The 20,353-nt window shown below is 39.9% G+C and overlaps 1 protein-coding gene across 1 annotated transcript; it reads left to right on the plus strand.

Moving 5' to 3' along the window:
* The first annotated feature begins 4 nt into the window (after positions 1-4).
* On the plus strand, positions 5-19,768 carry kif14 (kinesin family member 14). The gene is made up of 29 exons (XM_022192856.2): positions 5-1,747; positions 2,059-2,313; positions 2,474-2,561; positions 2,769-2,867; positions 3,194-3,246; positions 3,376-3,406; positions 3,672-3,779; positions 4,046-4,162; positions 4,722-4,840; positions 5,124-5,296; positions 6,493-6,640; positions 7,111-7,174; positions 7,415-7,599; positions 7,991-8,093; positions 8,235-8,392; positions 8,546-8,693; positions 8,979-9,125; positions 9,870-10,002; positions 10,821-10,914; positions 11,125-11,266; positions 11,969-12,075; positions 13,294-13,394; positions 13,806-14,036; positions 14,234-14,421; positions 14,936-15,088; positions 15,929-16,051; positions 16,237-16,311; positions 17,784-17,934; positions 18,409-19,768. The coding sequence occupies exons 1-29, from the start codon at positions 711-713 to the stop codon at positions 18,780-18,782; spliced, it is 4,905 nt and encodes a 1,634-aa protein (XP_022048548.1). The 5' UTR covers positions 5-710; the 3' UTR covers positions 18,783-19,768.
* The last annotated feature ends 585 nt before the right edge of the window (positions 19,769-20,353 follow it).

Consider the following 20,353-nt stretch of genomic DNA (forward strand, 5'->3'; position numbering starts at 1 on the left):
GCAATAGAAAAATGTAAAGTGAAAAATTTTGTGTAAAATGTACAAATTTTGATAGGAATCAACACTGACAATTATTAATATATGCAGGATAGTTTATTGCAACTATGTATTCCCACCATTAGAGTCTGCACAATTTGTACTAAACTTCCGGTTCTCTTTGGGATCTCGCAGTCTTCCTCTGCATAAGCAGTTAGACAAGCGTTATTTTTATTTAAGCTATGATGAATACATCACTTTAACGGTTGAGTGCTAATTTTAGAAGAGGAAACAGGAGTGGCACAGTGGTTCCACTGGTTGCAGCTCGGTTCGTCCTAGGTTTGTATGAGATCATCATTCCTATACAGTGACATAACCTCAGTCCTGCTGCCCTCTAGCGTCACTCTGATGTACCTGCACGTCTCAACCACGGCGTGACGTAACACCTCTGAGCGCTCACCCAATCAGCTGCCGCTCACGGAGACAATTTGAAATTGAGGCGGGTGAGGGCTGAAGCGAGGTGGAGACAATAATAAATAAAAGTAGCTCTGTTCGTCTGTACTGAGCTAAACCTTTATTCGAATGGAAATATATTCACCTTTAGCCGAAATTTCAAGTCGTTTTTGCGTCTGTTTTACATGTTTTTCATGTCGTGTATTATAGCTCCAGCAGCAGGAGTGCTAGCTAATCTTATTTTAACAAGCTAGTCTTACTGTTGGTCACTTGTTTTAGCCATGTCGATATTTAGCGTACAAGCGAGAAAGCACACGGCTTATTATGATCATTTGCTGTCAACATCGACGTCCAGGACACCTGGTAGAGAGCGGAAAGCGACAGACACAACGTTGGTTAAAAGTGAGATATCATCTGGGGAGTCAGCGTGTGAAGACAGCAGGTCGTCTGACAAAAGCCGACAGGTAAACAGGACTTATGTCGTCTCTGCGCTGTCAAAAAGCGGCAGTGGGCTGCATACTCCTTACCGGGCCCGACTAACGCTGCAGAGGAGGTCAAGGAGGAAAACCGGGGGTGAGACAGCTGATAAAACAATGACGGAAAGTAGCCAGAACACCACACCGGCACCGGAGAAGAGGCTCACCCTGCAGCGGAGGACCAGGACTCCCTCCATGGATAAAAATGCGCAGCGTGGGCTCAGCGGTGTCACCCCGCAGCCAGCACCGAAAGTCCTCACTGAACCAAACGGCAGGACACCCGGTATATTCAGGTCCACGAGTTTAAGAGAAACTGCAGCAAAGAACAGAGCAGAAGCTGCGGCTCATGTGGGGGCACAGGGGAGCTTGGTTCACACCAAGACGCTCTCCTCTTCCTCCACACGAAGGCAACTGGAAGACCAGGCCCAAACCTTTAAAACCCCCACCAAAAAGACCCCGTTTGAGAAAATCGCAGCCCGGAGAGACGTGTTCGAGAGACTTGCAGGGAAAGAAGCTCCTAAACCGGTTTTGGTCAAATGTGCTAGTCTGGAAAGGCCCAAATCCAGAGCACAGCAAGCAGGAGACGCCAAACCTGTAGCTGCTCCTCGGGTCAGCAAAGTGCCTGCAGGTGTGCACAAACTCAGCACCGGGCAGCAAGGGAGAAATACAACCTCCTTAAATCAAAAGGGAGACTTGTCCCAGGCCAGGACCTCTGCTACCACTCCAACAACCAGTGAAAAACTCCTGACCCGTCCCAGTGAGACTCTGAAGCAGCAGGACTCCTTTAAGATGGAGAACAGTGCAGTGACTGTGGCTGTCCGAGTTCGTCCTTTCAATGCCAGGTTTGTAATCTGATGGCTGACCTGAAGAACAGATACATGTCACCATGTGAGAGCCTGGGGCTTCCCAAAGTAACATCTGACACTTCTAGTAGTTAAATCAGATTATATGTATGCTTTAAGTAATTTGGAAAATGAGGATAATATATTTGTCAATAACTTTTAAAACACTGAAAAGGAAATATGGCATTTAACTTATATGAATGTAAAGGAACAGTTTATCTAAGTGCTCAGATATACATAAAGGGAAAAAATTCTAGTGGATGAAATACATTTCTGAAAGTGTGCTTTTTCCATATTCTGCTTTCTTTTAGGGAGAAAGCAGAGAAGGCAGTGCAGGTCATCTTCATGAATGGCCAGGAGACTGTTGTCCAGCATCCACACTCCAAACACAGCTACTCCTTCACATACGACTTCTCCTTCTGCTCGACGGATGACAGAGATCCCACCTTTGCCGGCCAGCAGACGGTGTACGAGACTCTGGCCAAACCTCTGCTGCTCCGGGCCTTTGAGGGATTTAACACCTGCCTGTTTGCTTATGGCCAGACGGGTTCTGGCAAATCATATACGTGAGTGTTTTTCTTTTCGATTTAAAACAGTCACCTTTGCATCACTGAATCAGATTCCCTGTCGTGCTCTTGTTCTATATACTCTTAGAAATGAATGCTCCTTTTGACATGTTTTTTTTAAAATTGCCCTTTAAATTTGTTTAAATTGCTTCTTTTGCAGCATGATGGGCTTTGAGGAAGAGGTTGGAGTTATTCCACGTTTCTGCCAAGAGCTTTTTTCTAGATTGGCCTCCATGGAAAATGAAGAGGTAACGTGTCACATTGAGGCATTCATTGCTGGTTAATTGCTCTTTTTCTTTTTTAGAAATATCTCTTTCAAAGCAGGTTTTGCTTGTAAATTCAAAAGGTTTTCTTCAGAAAGCATTCCAACCTTTAAAAGACTGGAATGTGTGCATTTGACATCTTTTCAGTCTGGTTGCATAACTCGAGTTATCAATTCGGGTTTTTGTATTCAGGTAAAATGCCATGTGGAAATGAGCTACTTTGAAGTGTACAATGAAAAGATCCATGACCTGCTGGTGACCAGAGATGAACCAAACCAGAGGAGAATGCCTGTGAGTAATTTGCATCTAATTGGAATTTACTCAAGAAATAAAAGAACTGCTGGTTAAGTTTAAATGTGTTTTGCTTTTTTTTTTTGTACTTGTAAGCGTGGAACATAACCTCCCCTAATTCTGAGGATTTTATATAAAAAATGTTTCCTGCTTTTTGCAAAATCGGTGGCTGCTTTTTCTTTCCTGAGGTTTTCTGTGTACATTTACCGGATGAACACAAATTTCATAGTGCATAATGTTAAGGTGACCTTTTTTTTAACTGGTAGTGTTGAATAACTTATGAAGATGAAGACCTGAGATAAAACCTTGTTGATTTGTCTTTCCAGCTGAGGGTGAGGGAGCATCCAGTTCATGGTCCTTATGTTGCTGAGCTCTCTGCGTAAGAAAACCCTTTTCATTCTTTTCCTATATTTCTCTTTTGCTGTATTAATCTTTCAGGTCCAAGGTCAGATGAGCATTTGTAAATGCTATGTTCTGCTGAACTGTTGACCTTGTTATTTCTTCACAGGAATGTGGTGAGCTCTTACAATGACATTCAGGTAGGTTGGACCTGCTGTTAAGATTCCTTCTTCTTTCAATTCTGAGCAGATTAAAAACAAGTCAGACTGAGTGAGCAAGTCAGGGTTCAGTGTCAAGTAGAGCCCAGGAAGCAATAAAGGCAGAAGCATTTGACAGGATGTTAATGTGTTCAAAGTGCATTGAAAGGTACACAATGGAGAGGAATACTAAGCGTCAAGGATCTCCAAGTGAGATGTCAGAGAATCAGTGATAATTGTGCAATGATTTATTGTGTCTGTTTTTTAGGGTTGGCTGGAGCTGGGCAACAAGCAGAGGGCCACAGCAGCCACAGGAATGAATGACAAGAGCTCCAGATCTCACTCTGTCTTCACCCTGGTAATGACCCAGACTAAGGTATGGCCACTTGGTTTGACTGTACAGTTTCCTATGCGACAGCATTAATCGACATGAACACCACAACTGAATGTTGCACAATAAAGCCAAAAATATTTATAAAACCTCTCCCACTGACATTTGCTTTTGTAAATAATTAATAAAGTAAGAACTATGCTAATCAACACAATTTCTACATTTATTCTGGAGTGACACATGGATTATGTGGGACCGGGACGTGTTTTAGCTGAATGTTCATCCATCCCTTTGACTGTGCTTGTGCACAGACCGAATCTGTGGAGGGAGAGGAGCATGACCATAGTATCACCAGCAGGATCAACTTGGTTGATTTGGCAGGCAGCGAACGATGTAACTCAGCCCAGACAAGTGGAGACCGACTCAGGGTATACACACAAACACACATACATATTGCTATCCTTGGTAACTGTTGCTCAAATGTGGGAATTTGCTTTTCCTGTTTACATTGTTAAGTGAATATGTGTATCAACTATTTATCAGAGATCACTTTGAGTCTTGCAGTTTGTGATGTCCATTTTTCATTTTGACATGTTGAAACCTAAGCAATAATTAGCAAATAGTATGTGGGAATTAATCAGTCATCATTAGTTATATCTTGAATTGATTATTAGGCTGAGATTTCTCTAAGTTTTAGTTGTATTTATACCTATTTGCTCAGCTTTTGGCAGAAGATTCACACAGAAATGATACATGAGAAATGTTTTGTTAGTACCGTAGTTGCATTATAACCAACTGCTGCTGTGTTAACAAGCAAAGTTGTCATGGAAATGTTGTTTGTGAGACTATGATGAGTAAGTGCAGATTGCTGATTTTGAAAATGTTCCTTCTTGCAGAAAGTTCAAGTTTATTTGAATTGTTGTTTTTATTTGTGTGGTTTCATCAAAGACAGAAAAGGTAAACTCACTAATTTCACTGTCATTGTAGGAGGGTGCAAGCATCAACAAATCCCTGCTAACACTTGGAAAGGTCATCTCTGCCTTATCAGACCAGGCACTGACCAGGAAGAAGGTCTTTATACCATACAGAGAGTCTGTCCTTACATGGTGAGGAAACACTTTAATTTTATAAATTATTTTTATTTTTCTAGCACTTCTTTTCTTTCTTTTTTAATTTTTTTACAAGAAGCAAAAACAGAAGGGACCAACTAACAATCAAAATGCAAATTTAAGATATGTAGAATTTATTAACAGAATTTCATTATAAATGAATATGTATAAATTGGGGTGTTTTTTTTCTGAACCATGGTGGTTAAGCATATCTGTAACTGGTCAGCATTTTAGTTTAGAAGGATGATCTTGACCAAGTCCCATTTATTCTCTCCTGCAGGCTGTTGAAAGAGAGCCTTGGTGGGAACTCCAAGACGGCCATGATAGCTACGCTGAGCCCGGCGGGCAGCAATGTGGAGGAAAGCCTGAGCACTCTGCGCTACGCCCAGCAGGCCCGCACCATCATTAATATAGCCAAGGTCAACGAGGACACCAATGCCAAGCTCATCAGAGGTCAGATGTCCATTCCATCCACCTTCAAAGATGTTTATAATCTTTAATGTTGGAGCTAATCATTGCAAAAAGCATTTGAATTGTATTGATTAATACAGTTAATTTAATTATCTAAGCCTAAATAGAAAAGAGTAACATTAAGTTTTATTCAGTGCGTGTGAGCCTGTGAGTACACTGTTGTCTGTCGCTGGGTTTTCAGTCATTCTGTGGCCGAGATAAGTCCTTGGCCTCCGTAGCCTGTGACATCAGTGTAGGGAGAAAGTGAAGCACGGCTACAAAACCTTGTGACCTTCACAAAACAATTTTGATCTTCAAGGAACTCTTACTTTCCTGAAAAATAATCAGGTTCTTTTGTGAGTCTGAGCATTTGCCATCTCGCACAAACGGCACAAATCCTGTGTAGCCTTACTCACAGAGAACAGCGAATGTGGCGTCTCTATACAAAGCAGTGTAAAGTCATGGCTTTGCAGGTGCAGTCAGTATTTGTGCACTAGAAAAGCCTCACAGTACAAAATGAGATTTTTAAGCAATAAAGCATGATTCCTAAAAGTCCCCTTTGTCCTCAGTAGCTTAATTATTTTCATATGTCTTGGTTGGCTGTTTGTCCTTTAGCTCCTCCTTCATCCACCTCTCTTTGTTTCTGTCTCACTGTCTGTTTCTCTTTCTTTATATGGTGAATGTCTTTCTGTTGCAGGCTTGCTCTTGATCTCTTTCTCTCTCCTTCTGTCCCACATACCCTCCTGTCAACCCATTTATCCATCACAGCTCATGCGCTATCCAGTTGAAATTAAAGCCTGGCCCTAACCTTGCCTCCAGGCCATATTTATGCACTGTCAGTTGCACATGGCGGCTAACTGTCATGCAAGTATTATTTTTCATAAGACGATGGTGCTGCTGTTTGAAGTTTTTAGCACTAAGGGGAGCTCTTGGTGTGGATTTGTCTCACGTCGGCTGTCAGCGTCAAACGCTCAAAGTGTATATGACTCAGACATTACAAATCAGGTCAATGCTGCTCAGTAGACTGTCTTCAATAAGTGACAATGTTAGGCAGTTCACTGACAAAATCTGAATATTTATTCGGCCTTATGTCCTCTGTGCCGTTTTATGTAACTCCCTGCAATTTCATATAGACGTTTGCTCAAAGCTGCTGCATTTATCTTTGTGAAAAAGCAATTTTGACAAATTTTTTGTTTCAGAGCTGAAGGCAGAGGTGGATAAACTGCGAGCAGCCCAGATGAGCTCCCAGGGCATTGAACCAGAGAGAGTCAGGCTGTTCCAGCAGGAGATCGCCACTCTGAGGAGCAAACTTTGTCAGCAAGAAAGAGAAATGGTTGAAGCCAACCGGTCAGCATTACTGCAATAATTTTAACATTATTAATCAGACATGATACAGTCTGACATTTTAGGGTGGGGGTGTTCAAGTGTAAGCTGGAAATTTCTGCATTTGACTAAAATCTAGTTGCAAAGTGATTCTTCATTTTCCCTGTTAGGTTTCCATTCATGTTCCAATAATGGTATATTTGTATAATGTATATATGTGTGGATGTAGTTGCACAGTTTTCATATCGTTATGCTTAATGGATGCGAACATATAATGATTTAGTTCTGTTACTATTTTTTAGACTTTTTTGTAAGGGGAAATCTAAGCATCATATTCAAAAAGGAAAAAAAAAAACTTGAGGCAAAGTTGTCCTTTTCCTTTTTCTGTAAATTTTAGAAAGCAAGAAGTTTCAGAATTGAGTGAGTAGGAGATGCATCTCAGATGATAATAGTCAAATTTGATCATAGGCTATGTTATATTTCGTTTTCTGCAGGGCATGGAGAGAGAAACTTGAGCAAGCAGAAATCCGCAAACGTGAGGAGACTAAAGAATTGCAAGTAAGTTTTTTTTACATTTATTTTTTGCATAGCATGTCGTTTCACTCCATTTTCTCTTACTTGTACAATACTGTCCATTTTGTTATGTGCAGCAATAAACAAATCTTTTCACAGTGCTGAAGATAAAATTTAAAACTGACAAACTCTTCAACAAGCTGTAATAAAGATGCCTGTATTCATATGCTAATTAAATTGTATGTTAGAGAAAAGCTCTAAGTATTTCTTTCTTTGTGTAAATAGAAAGCAGGTGTGACATTCAAGGTGGACAACCGTCTTCCCAACCTGGTGAATCTGAATGAGGACCCTCAGCTGTCTGAAATGCTTCTTTACATGATCAAAGAAGGTCGAACCACAGTGGGCAAGCTCAAATCTGGATCCATCCATGACATTCAGCTGACTGGAGCCCTCATTGCTGACCAGCACTGGTGAGAACAAATCCCTGGAGGGCTGCAAAAACAATGAAACTTTGTTCTGTTGAATAAATATTATGTAGTCTGTGTGCAGTCTTGCGTGTGTGCTTGTTTAAAAAGTGAATGGCTGCAGTAACAAAGAGGATAATAATATGTAAAAATGTAATCAGCTATTTTTCAGTAGAAACCATGTACTGTTTTAATTGCTCTGATGAATTTTGATATTTAAGCTATGTTAAGGTAGTTGTTAATTTACAAGCAATGCAATGGAAATTACAGTGACAAGTGAATCTAAATGAATAAATAATTACTTAAACAAGTATTAGCAGCTGTGGTTAATGGCCTGTCTGCATTACAGTTTAAAATGGTAATTAAGTTAATCTCATGATTTTTTTTGTTTTTTTAGTGTCATATCCAGCATCCATGGTACTGTCAGCATCACTCCTATGGAAAATGCCAAGACCTTTGTTAATGGCAACCTCATCTCTAACTCCACTGTCTTACATCATGTAAGTAGAGCAAAAAGTTTTTCTCAACATTTATCTTTGCCAGCTAACTAGTTGTCGTATCACTCATAGACCAAACTCACAGCCTGTCTGTCTGAAGCTTTTTTTATCAGACGCTCCTCTCATTGTTTGTCTGGCTTCCAGGGCGACAGAGTGATTCTTGGTGGAGACCACTACTTCCGCTTCAATCATCCAACAGAGGTGCAGTCTGGGAAGCGAGTATCATGCTGGACAGAGGCAGGCGATGGGCACAAAGACTTTGAATTTGCCAAAAACGAGCTACTTGCAGCTCAAAGAGCACAGTGAGTGAGAAAGCACCAGATAAAGGTCTTTTAGATAAAGGAAAAACTGTAAAACCACTCCACCAGTGCACTCTTTCAAGCACTGTACTTGAGAATTATTAATGAAAATCTGAATTCCCGTTAAGCAGTTTTTTATTTTTGTGTGTGTCCCAGACTTGAGGCAGAAATTGAAGAAGCCCATTTAAAGGCAAAAGAGGAGATGATGCAGGGAATCCAAATGGCAAAGGAGGTGGCTCAGAAAGAGCTATCTGACCAGAAGGCACTTTATGAAGACAGAATCCGAGCCCTAGAGAGTGAGCTGGTAAACAAGACTTGTATTTCTTTTTAAATTATTTTTTTTCGGAATGAAAAAATGGTCTTGTTACCTCTTCTTCTATTGCAGTTATTAGAAGTCAGTTTGCATGCAGGTTTTCTGAACTGAAAAAAGCAATAACCACAAATTCAAACCAATAAATATATTTCCTTAAACCTTGTGTATTATACTGCAGTTTACAGAACGATCAGACAGTGTAGGTCTCTGCATGTCCCCACACCCTCTCAAATTATGCAACCAGTATTGAGTAATACCAATATCCCATTCTTTCAGAATGAGGAGACTAAACGTAAGCGTCAGCAGGAGTTAGACAAGCAGAGGGTGGCCAGCCAAATGGCAGAGCTCAAGATGGCCAAGCTGGAGCTGGAGCAGGAGGTGGACACCCAGAAGAAACGCCTGCGTCTGCACATGGAGGCCCAGGTCAGGACTCAGTGCAACACCAGAGAATGTATTGAATTTTGTCTTCATTTTAAAAAAGAGTTGAATACCTGGGATGTTTTTTGGTGTGGAGTAGGTTTTGTTGTATCAAACATATGTCCCACACGTGTGAAATGATGTGTGAAGTTTTCTAAATTGACCACTGATGACCTAACTGACAATGTCTAGAAAATAAAAAATAGGGGTAATCAAGAAACAAAACCATTTTATTTTTCTATAAAATATGCCTTTAGGTTTATCATATGGATTGAAGATGTATGGAAAACTATGTATGGTAGAATGGCAGGCCTCCAAAGGTACAGAATGGATAATAACTTAAGAATTTGATGACTCTACTCTGAATGTTTCCAGGAGGACACTGTGTTCTCCTTTAAGTACATAAAAGTGGCCTACAGTCTTAGTGGGTGGTCGATCTGCAGTATCTATAAAAAGAGAAGTGTGAAATTTTAAACAGATCTTTTTCCAGTCAGCCTTTTTTTCCCCTTGATCCTCAGAAGTCGGAGTCCAGGAAATCTATAACGGCTCATGACATCATCCTCTTCATTTTCTCATTCTGAAGATTTCTGATGATATGAAATGAATTTGAGAGGCTTAAGCAAATATCCTGAAACCGGGTTTCATGTTTAACCAATGGGGCATTTGGGATGTGGTGGAGCCTGACTTCAGGCAGAATGTTTTTGGCCTGATGGTTTTTAATATTGTTTACATTACCACTATTCACTTCAGGCTATGGAGGAACATCGTGTGTGCCAAGCAAGGATTGTTGATGCCCTGGAGGCGGAGAAGAAAAAGATCAGCAAAGAGCTGGAGGAGATGCAGAAGAAAAAAGCTTTAAGGGAAAACCACACTTCCCGAAAGGGTGAGGGTTCTGAAGTCGGTACTGAACATAGCAGTTCACACCATCTAAAGGGAGTTCTGTATGGGCAGTGTTTGCCACTTAAGACAGAAGTCTTAGATTAAATCTGTTTGCCAGCACATAAAATAACAATTAAGTGGACATGCACCTAAAAGGAGCAGAGACAAATAGGCTATATAACATTTCATATGTGATTTATTGTGAGGAAGTAAACAACTTTTTTACGGATAGTGATTTGTCTACATGCAAGAAAACCGCACAATGTAAAAACTTGAATCTCACCAAGTTGCATATTATTCACTGAATTCAATATAAATATATTTTCAACATGATAGTAAACAGCAAAATGTATGTTATTTCACACTCCACCTTGTTCAGCTGTCCATACAATACCTTGCATGTTTGTGCCGGCTATTTAGGCAAAAAGAGCAGAGAAATGAAGATTTTCTCTATATGACTCTTGGGCCACATCCATAGATATGAGTGCTGTAAAGACTATCATGCTATTCCTCGTTTCCATTTAGTTTTTTATTTGTATGAAGAGCTAGGCATTCTACCAGCAGTGTAAGGTGATATGTTTCTTTGAAGCTGAGGATTTTATACCCCCATTGCCCCAACCAGCAGAATGTTTCTGAGAATTACACGTCTCATGGTCAAACTAAATACAGGCTCACATTTGTTATTGGGTAATGTAAGTAACCGTATTAAAACTGTTCTTGGGAGGTGAATCCCACCAATTTTAGTGCTACTGAGTAGATACTCAGGTTTTCACTCAGGGCTGTTGGTTACAGGGATTTTAATGTTTCATTTCTGTGCTTCAGTCTCTCCACAGTGGGATGCCATGAAGTTGTCCTTGATGATTGAGGAAGCCAATAAAATCAGTGCTAAACTGAGGAAACACACAGTCTTCAGCAGGTATGAGAAGACAGGATTATTCAGGCTACAAACACAATTATGATCATTAATTCCAGTGAGGTTTTGTACAGATTTTTAGAATAGTGTGGCTGCTGCTACGGTTCTCATTTTCAGCAATTCAGAAAAGTGAAAATATCAGCTCCTGGCCATTTTTCAACAAATATTATCATTAGGAGTAGTCAAAATTTATGTTACTTTTCTCTGTTTCAGACACGAAAGCTCTGAAGATGAAAACGTGCAGCAAGGTGGACTGCTACAGGTGCGGGTTCAAAACACAAAGCTGGGAATCACAACTTTTTGGAGCCTGGACAAGTTTCAGAACAACATGGCCGCCATGAGGGAGATCGAGCAGGTTTGCCTCTGAAGTCATTGCTCTTTTGATTGAATTAATGTTTTAGTATCTGAAAAACACATTAACAAGGGAGTATCTTCTTGACATGTCTAACATTTAACTACTTAAAATTTTACTGCTAATATGTAGATAGACCTGATTTCTGAAGTGGAAATCACCTCGAGATTTGCAGATGTTAAAAATCCTAAATTCTGAATATATCATCAGTTTGTACTGGTTGTTTTCCAGCTTTTCAGCCTAATTTCTCAGATTAACTCAGCCTGTTTTTATGGCATTTATTGGGCACTTTGGATATTTTGCATATAATCATGGATGGAATAAAATCAGAGAGGTGTTTATGCCCTTTATTAATAGTGTCGTAATGATAAATAATATGTTGAGAGTGCCCTCATGATCAGGCTGCTAAATTCACAGGAATCTGGTGAGTGCTGGCTTATTTAATTTGACCAGTATTTTGATCAGATAATGTATAAAGCATGAATCGTATTCAGTCAACCACCCTGTCGCTTCCTCATTGTGCATATTCAAAGCCTGACATCATCTTACACTCAATTTCCAATTTCCCAGGCATTTGACCTTATTTACAGTCTGGAATGGGTTATTTAATGCCTGACAGAGAGAGGCTGCCTCACTTTGGTGTGCTTTTCTCATTAAGTTGACTAAATGAGACTGGGCATGTCAGCACTACTTTACTCTCCACAGGGGGATTCCACCTCTAAAGATGACGATGTGTTTTATGACCCTGATGATGAGTGGGAGCAAGATATATCGGCCTCCTCTGCCTCTACCTCCTCCTTTTCTCGCCGAAGGTAATTATCCAGCTCTTCCTCTCTCTTCCCATCCATCAGTCCCTCATTCAGGGACCTTTTAGATTTTGGGGAATTGTTTGGTATTCTTGCTCAGTCACTTGAAATATGTCAGTAGGAAAAAATATGTACTTCTCCCTTAGAGAAGTCCAGGACTACCTCACTGCAAGTGTGAACCTTGCTTGAATCCACAGACCTCGTGCTCAACTATTTTAATTTGAACAATGTGCTAGGCAAAAAGATGTATATGGAAAGTTGAAAAGTATGTGGATGGAACATGGAAAATCATTTTTGTTTAACCATTTGGAAGATTTTGGTTATTTTTACAAGGTCCTCCTAGTTTCCAGCAGTGTGATTTACAACCTGGCACACATTTTTGACATTTACCCCATTCTTTTTTTTCTTTTCAGAAAAGTTGACGTGAAGTTTCTGGCCACAGAATATTTCCATCTTCATTGTATTTATTCTGTTTGTTCATTTCATTTCCATAAAAGCCATGCCAAGGTGTTGAGAAAAATAAACAGGATGAGGGGTTCCTGTGTTTCTTGCTTGTTAATGCGTGACCCTAACAGGCACTGCAGCACCTGTTGTACATGCAGAACCGCCAACATTTTCCTCTTCTGCTGTTATTCTTTGTGAAACTCTCCTGGTGGTGCCCAAACTACCACTACACCCGGCCAAATGAAACATGGTACAGGGTCTGTGGTTCCATCCTACTTCTGCCTCTGACCCCATTAAACCCATGCCTACGCCTCATGACCACAATCATTGCTCTTTCCTGACTTTCTCACCTCTAGGTTGCTCCTAATAAGTGAAATTTGTTCTCCTGCTCTCTTTTTCTTTTAAAATCTGATTAACTTAACCTTAATATCCAAAGCATGCCAAAGATGCATTTCCACATTAGTGTGACTAAACTAATCCGTCTGTTGATTCCCTCATTACAGCAGGGCCTGAAAATACATGATAGCATGATAGCTGTCAAGAAGTCCACACAAATGAAGAAGATGACAAGAATGCAAAACAAAAAAATGTTGGCACAACAAACTGACACACAAACTTTGAGCTGTAATGAATATAATGGCCTGCAACTGCGTCTATAATAACAGAGAGACATTCTCAACGAGAGCATTAACGAAATGATTAAGAAAAATCTAAAATGGGGTGTTGCCTTCATACGTACATCACACACAGCTTCTGATTGATGCTTGTTTCTGGCTTTAGGAGCAGGAGTCTTTTGAAGAGCAGGAGAATCTCAGGGCGTCTCTATGAGATCCGGGTTCATCCGATTCAGAGCCTCCACAATGGCTCCTCACAATCTGCCGGTAAGGAACTGTGCAGCAACAACAACAAAAAATCATGCTTTTGTCTGACCCGTTTTTTTTTTTTGTTTTGTTTTGTTTTTTAAACAAAGGTTTGGCTTTAATGAGGACATGAGGAAGCAAATATTTGTCATAAATGTATCATTATATGTGTCTTCTGATGTAATATCTTGTGCTGTCAAGTTTAGACAAGCACCAATAGTCCACCGAAATCTGATTTTGATGTTTAAAAAGGCAGATTAAAAAAGTGGGGAATTACACACAATGATGAAATATTACAGCTGTTATATAAACACTGGCTACCAGACTAGATTTAATGGCAAATGAACATTTGTTATGATACAACATTGCAAGAATGTTTTGTCGGATGAGGTCATTTGTGTCCACATCATCTTGTCCCTCTGCCTGATCCAGGCTTGATGGGTGTGACCAAACCTCCCTCCACACACTCCAGCACTACAGACCCTGCCATTCCCGGCATTTGCAAAGAGCTGATTGGTCAGTCAGTGGCCCATCTGCGTGGTTGTAGTGGGACAGAAGAAAGCATGGGAGATAAACTAATCTCTGATCTGAACTTGATATACACGGCGTCCCAAAGCATATCTGACCTGTATGACAGCCTGGATGACAACAGCCAGGACAGCGGTGAGTTTCAACTAGATATCAGTCTGCTATTAGCGACAGAAGTAGTAAGCTAGTGCTAATGTTTTATTCTTTGCCAGTAGATTGATAGTTGTCCAGTTGTGGCAGTGATTAAAAAACATCATTTTGCACATTATCTTATCTTCTGCTGAAGTGTATGGGATTGGATCAAACTTTAACCACAGCTTTTTCTCCTGCAGTGTTTGCGTGTAACATGGTGGCTCAGACCGAGCTGGTCAAGGCTACAGTTGCCATAGAGAGTGCAGTGTTTGTTACCATGCAGTGGTTGGCCAGTGTGAAACCTTCCTCCGGCCTGCTCTATACTATCGCTGAGGAACTCAAGAGCCAAGTCAAGAAGATGGGAGGATTCTTCCAGATGCTTATTCAGGTAAACACAAAAAAATACAGACACACATTAAAAGCTACACAATGGCATTATATTAGGGTTTTTCTGACACTTGTAGTATATAATTAAGAGGAGTGCAAAATCTAAGCTGACAAATGATTTTCAATTTGGCATAGTTTGGAGACGGGGTGGCTAATCAAAATGCAGAGCATTGATTGACGGATCTTAGCTCTGAGCTGTTTGAGCTCTGTCTATGGAAATGGCAAAGCAGAGGGAATTCTCAACCTTGAGCCCCAAACAGAACATGAATATATGGAAAATAAATCTAAATTCCTTACCAGTCTCGGCACCTAAACACACAATTTTCCCCATCTCAATCCTGATTTTTAATATCTTGTAGCATTTTAATTTATTTACTGACCCTTCAGACTTTGTCCACTGTTGTGTTGGCTTCCTTGTATTGATTCACTATTAAATCAATTTTAATTTAATCTGTTTGTCAGTTTGTTTATGCTGACTTGATGTGGACTGAAACAAATTTTTTCTTCCCACCCAGGGTTGCGAATCTGAAATCACATCAATGGTGGTGGAAGCACGCAGGAAGAGCAGTCAGTGTCTGGATGCAGCGTTGCTTGCGCTCGGCCACCTGGCGGCAGTGACAGGCATGCCGCTGAACACCGTGGGGCTGGGCGTCCAGGCCACAGGCAAGGTAGCACCACCAATAAGTGTTAAGGCTCTGGGGTCTACTGTAATCAAGCCCCCAATTCACAATGCCAGAGAATATAGTATTTGCTGTGAGGATCTCATTAAGAGGTAGGCAGTTAATGGTCTGAATACATGTTTGATTTGCAAGTGCAGTGGTATCTCATGCTTTAATAACACATGATATGGAAATAATTTGAATTGCTTCTGTCTTAAGAAGAGCACAGCATTTAGTGTTAGGGGGCAGTGAAGGTCATATGAAGATTCAATCAAACTGTGCTCTCTTCTGTTTAGTTTTATTAAACAAAGTAATTAGCTTATACAAGTATAAACAAACACTCATACACATTTGGTTTTTTTAACGTTTTACCTTTCTCAAAATCCACTCGAAACAACCACTGGCTATATCAGAACTTAGCAGTGATAAAAAGCATCACTGAACTAGACAAAACAATGACAAAAAAGTCACCTACAGATAATCCAATTTGACAGACTTCAAATACTGGAGAAAGTTTGCTTGGATGTGATTTCAGAGAAATGTTGTGTAAAGTACCGCAGCAATATTCAGTGAGCTTGAAGTGGCAAATCTTGGCTATATGTGTCATGCCTTACACAGTATATACACCGATTAAGAGAAAATGCCTCACGGTGATGGCAAACTAGGTTTGAGGTAAGAAATAGTGTCACCGTAACATTGTTTGTCCACCAGAGAGAACTGACCGGGTTATTTGAGGTATCAGTAGAATTAAAAACCTCATGCTCTGCTTTACTTTTTGTGGCTTTAGCAACTCAGCAGAACAATATTGTTAAAAAATATGATCATAAAAATATGACCTCATCTTTTCAGCAATCTTTGGTCACTTGTCTGCTGAAGGGAACCACAAAGGGCATTCGCTCTCTTTTAGAAGAGAGTCTCACCATCACCAGGAAAATGCTGAGAGATGCTCAGCTTGCTTATCCCAGAAACCCAGTAAGAGACTGATTATTTTAAAATGTTGTTCCTTTTTTGTCCTCCCTTTTCATTTTTAGTAATAAAATGTTATTTTATTCATCCTATTATTAAGCTGATATTACCGATGTTGTTAGTACATTGTTGTTGAATAACATAACTCCATAGTGAACTGCTACTCTGCTGCTTGTCATCTCTGTTTACAGGTCCTGCAGAGCCTAAAATCGAAGACGCTCGATTTAGCTCGTGCTCTGCAGAGCTACATGCATTACCATATTTCTGTGAGTTTCAGCTACACAATAAGCTACAAACTGAGAACTATAGTGGCATTTAAACAAAGTGTGTATTGCCTCCACTATAGAAAGTTTTGTTAAACTTTTAGGAAGGTAAATTTTGATATATTATGTTATCAACTCCTACAAATATAAGCAACACCTTCTTAAGACATTTCCTGCCATGTGATATTTAATTGATTGACTTATGTTTTATAGTGCTTATTGTCAATGATATGATAAAGCTGTACAATGAGAGAAAACCTTTCACAAAGTTTCAGCCAGAGTTGACCTAAATTCAAAATGTGTGTAACTCATTTAACTATAAAAGCACTTTATTGCACCACACGTATTTTACCTGCAAAAATAGGTTTGTATGGATGTGTAGTATTACAATGGCTTATTGGTGCCACTATATAGCCTAAACTATAATTTACCTTAAATAATATATTACCCTTTGCTTTTTTGTAATGTTTCAAATTCTACTTTGCTAAGCTTAAATGAAAAATGATCCAAATAGAGTGATGATTAATGGCACTAGCATCTGCAGCTTCATCACAGAAACTACTGGCACTTGACTAAACCATGGACTAAAGGCAGAATACATGTTCGGCCAAGCTTCACTGGATATGTAAAGGTTAAAAACAAGGTTCCATCTTGACACAGGCTTAAATGTTACAGATTAATATCCACTCCCACAACAGCCCTGTTAAAGATGCCACTCAGCCTTTATTGTTCCTGTAAAGCTCAGTGCTCTGTAAGCTTATCTCTCGGCAGTCATCCCTTGACGATCGTTCACGTAATGAATGTGTTGAATGAAATGGCATAAGTCACAGCTTAACAGGCTTGTTTGCCGTTATCTTAGCCATACAAACTAGCAGGTTTTTTTTTGTAAAAACCAATAATTGACACATATAGACGCAGGAGCATTTTGCTGCCCACAGTGTTATTGTGGTCAAATAAACCTGAGTTATAGCCTGTAACAGCTACTTTCAGGGTGAGCTTAGAGAAAGACATGCAATGCAGCTCCAGACTTGTGTATGATCATGGATGTACGTGTGGCAGTGAGTGTTTAGTGTAGCAGAGACTTGATACCCAAAATGTTTGGGTTTGTAGTTGCTGTAAAGAGGAGCATAAATGGTAACAGTTGCTTTTTGAATGACTTATGTATTGTCACTATGCGTTATGTGTAAAATATACTCATAAGAAAATTCTCACCCTTGCTGCTGTTAAAATGTATATATTTTTTAAGCAATGCTATTAATTATACAAAGGAATATGGATTCGTGGAAGACCAGAATTATATAATTTGTTTAACAGCATTCCTCTCAACAAATTTCGGCACTGCAAAGTTGCCCTGTAGTTGACAGTCTGTCTTAACCTGGTAAATAAACATTTATGTGGTTTGCACTTCCATTCCGTACTGTTTATTTACTCTGTCCTGTTCCTATTTTTTGGGGCGTGTTCATGTTTGCAAACAGGAGAGAGAATCAGACCCAGAGGAGGTGGAGGAAGGGGAGGAGGATTCCACCGCTTCTCATTTGCAGAGACTGAGAGCTACATCGACCAAACTCTTCCAGTTAACTCAGGCCATAAGACAGCTGCATTCCTCTCTGTCTACAACTTTGCGAGGTGAAGCTTTTGACTCTTACATAGCCTGGGAGTTTACCTGAGTCTTATTCAGAGTGACTTCTGGATGTCACTGGGTCACAAGGATGAGAGACTAACAACGTACTAAAAGACAAAAATATTTTTTCTAGTTTGTTTTGTTTAATTCATCAAGATGATTTTCAGTTTGCTGATTTTATAATGTAAAGTGTCTGAGTATTTTGAAAAGCACTATAAGAATATAATTTTTTATTATTATTAAATGCAGTTACAGTGAAATATAACTGAATGTTTTCAGCAGTAAACATGGAATTATTAAAAATGCTATGATCCTTCTTTAAAGCTAGGTTTTAATAATATAGATGATTAACAAACATAGTGACTGGCATTCTGGACACATGTATTTGTAAATGATGTGAAGAAAATCTGCCTCAGTCAAAATGTACCAGATTTTTGTTGTTGTTGATGCCACTAATCAGTCTGTCATCCTCCTTTCAGGAAAAGACAGAAGTTCTGACCTAAGCAGCTGCAGAGAGCTGATCTCCTCTTCTGCCAGGGCTGTTGATGAGCTGATCACCGGCCTGTCCAAGGAGGGAGCAGTGGCCCTGTCCCTGCAGCTTCCCTGTCTTCAGACGATCATGTCTGCCCGAGACGAGCTCCTCTCTGCCCTGCAGTCCTTGTCCTCCTTCTGGAGCCAACAGGGCATTGAAGAGAGTAGAAGTTCAGGTGGCTCTGACAAGAGTTCACAAGATGAAATCTTGACCAAAGACAGAGCCACCACTCACACTGCTGTTAGAAATCGAGTTGTGAGTAAGATTGTGTACTCTCTTGCTCCAGGTGTGCCATCCAACGGCAGCCCACACTGGGTGTAATGCATATTTATGTTGTTGTTTACGATGTCCTTCCACCATCAACATTCACAGTAAAAATGAACTGTTGGCATTAAGAAAACTTTCGGGAGAGCTTCCTGCTGGGTCATGGGTAATATTTTTGTAGCCTCACATCACAAACAGCAAACACTGTAGAGACTGCTTTAGCGTAGCCATCAATGAAATGCACCTATATTCACGCAGTCTTCCTCACAGCTGGTGCTGGGATGTATCGGAGGTCTCTTCCTGAGTTTGGTAAGACTTTGCTTCTCAGCACTTTAAAGGCATTATTGACACATGACCTGGAGCTAAAAATTCAGTCAGCAGAACATGTAGAGTTTAGCAATGTAATTATTAGTGAATAAACACAATTGGAAGTAATTGTTTATCTGTGCCAGGCTTTCAGTGTTGTACAATATTTTTCAGAGGCCACCTTCTGCTGCATTTCTTATTAATATAACCATGAGAGGTGTCACTGTTCAGCAGCCAGGTACGCTGATATGTAAAAATTCATGAAAGACTGTCTCTTTTCTCTGCTGTGTATGTTGTCTTTACTGTAATAGGGCATATATTGTTCTCATGTTTGCAGAAAACTTTGCCTTTGTATTTTGTGTAACATACAATTTGCACTAAGGAGAGACTTGTATATTTGGGGGTTCTTCTTAATGCATAGCACAGAGCACTGTTTTATTTCCTTTAAGTGCTTTGTATCACATGGTAAAAATTTGATATGTAAAAATAATACAGCGACTTGTATTACTACAATGAATTCACGTAGCTTGATTCTATAAAAACCCAAACCTTCCTTATCTAAGGATAATATTCAGTAAACCATGAACTCGTGGTAAAGATGACACTCAGTAACACTTGTTCGTAGTTTCTTGGCACTGAAATATGGAACAGTATACTTTTAAACTGAGAAATGTTACATGTTGTATGCACATTACATAACTGGCCTTTCTTATAGTTGATTAAATGCAGAAATTGGACATTTATGCATTTCTTCCTTGGAACCTTGTGACACTATTTGCCTCTCTGTAGGTAGACATTCAATCAAGTGTTTACAAAAACACTACATGTATTTATTTGTCTTTTTACATATAAATTGTCCATTTAACTTGATCCACATCCACTGATGACTGCAAGCCCAGAGTTTGGCAAGACCCATGACACCCACTCAGAGGCCCCCGTAGGTCCCCGAACCCTACTTTTGTAACCCTCTGCTCTGTTGACTGCAAGTTTCCACCCACTCCTCCTCTGAGCAGCCTCCTCTGCATCCTCCCCTCATGCTCTCAAGAGTCGGCTCCTCTTGTACTTTTGTAAGGGACTAGTAGTACACAGCGAAAAAGAATATAGACTTTGGTAAACTTTCCACTCTTTTACTTAAAAAAAGGGGGGGAAAAAAGACGAAAATAATTAACTTTTAAGGAGCGGTTGAATGCTGCGTTCACTGACACGACGTGATTGGAATGAGAAGACGCGCAAAAAAGAACAAATAATTCAGGTAAAATAATCGTGTTGTTTTGCTGGATCTAAAAATAAAATAGCACTATAATGAAGTCGCATTTTATTCC

The sequence above is a fragment of the Acanthochromis polyacanthus genome, chromosome 4 (genome assembly GCF_021347895.1).
Source record: "Acanthochromis polyacanthus isolate Apoly-LR-REF ecotype Palm Island chromosome 4, KAUST_Apoly_ChrSc, whole genome shotgun sequence".
NCBI lineage: Eukaryota > Metazoa > Chordata > Actinopteri > Pomacentridae > Acanthochromis > Acanthochromis polyacanthus.

Bases quoted from the DNA above. Each gene is read 5' to 3' on its own strand.
- kif14 (XM_022192856.2), top strand. From the start codon at position 711: ATGTCGATATTTAGCGTACAAGCGAGAAAGCACACGGCTTATTATGAT. The intron at 16,052-16,236 runs GTAAGAGACTGA...CTCTGTTTACAG, and splicing joins TTGCTTATCCCAGAAACCCA to GTCCTGCAGAGCCTAAAATC. The intron at 17,935-18,408 runs GTGAAGCTTTTG...TCCTCCTTTCAG, and splicing joins TCTGTCTACAACTTTGCGAG to GAAAAGACAGAAGTTCTGAC.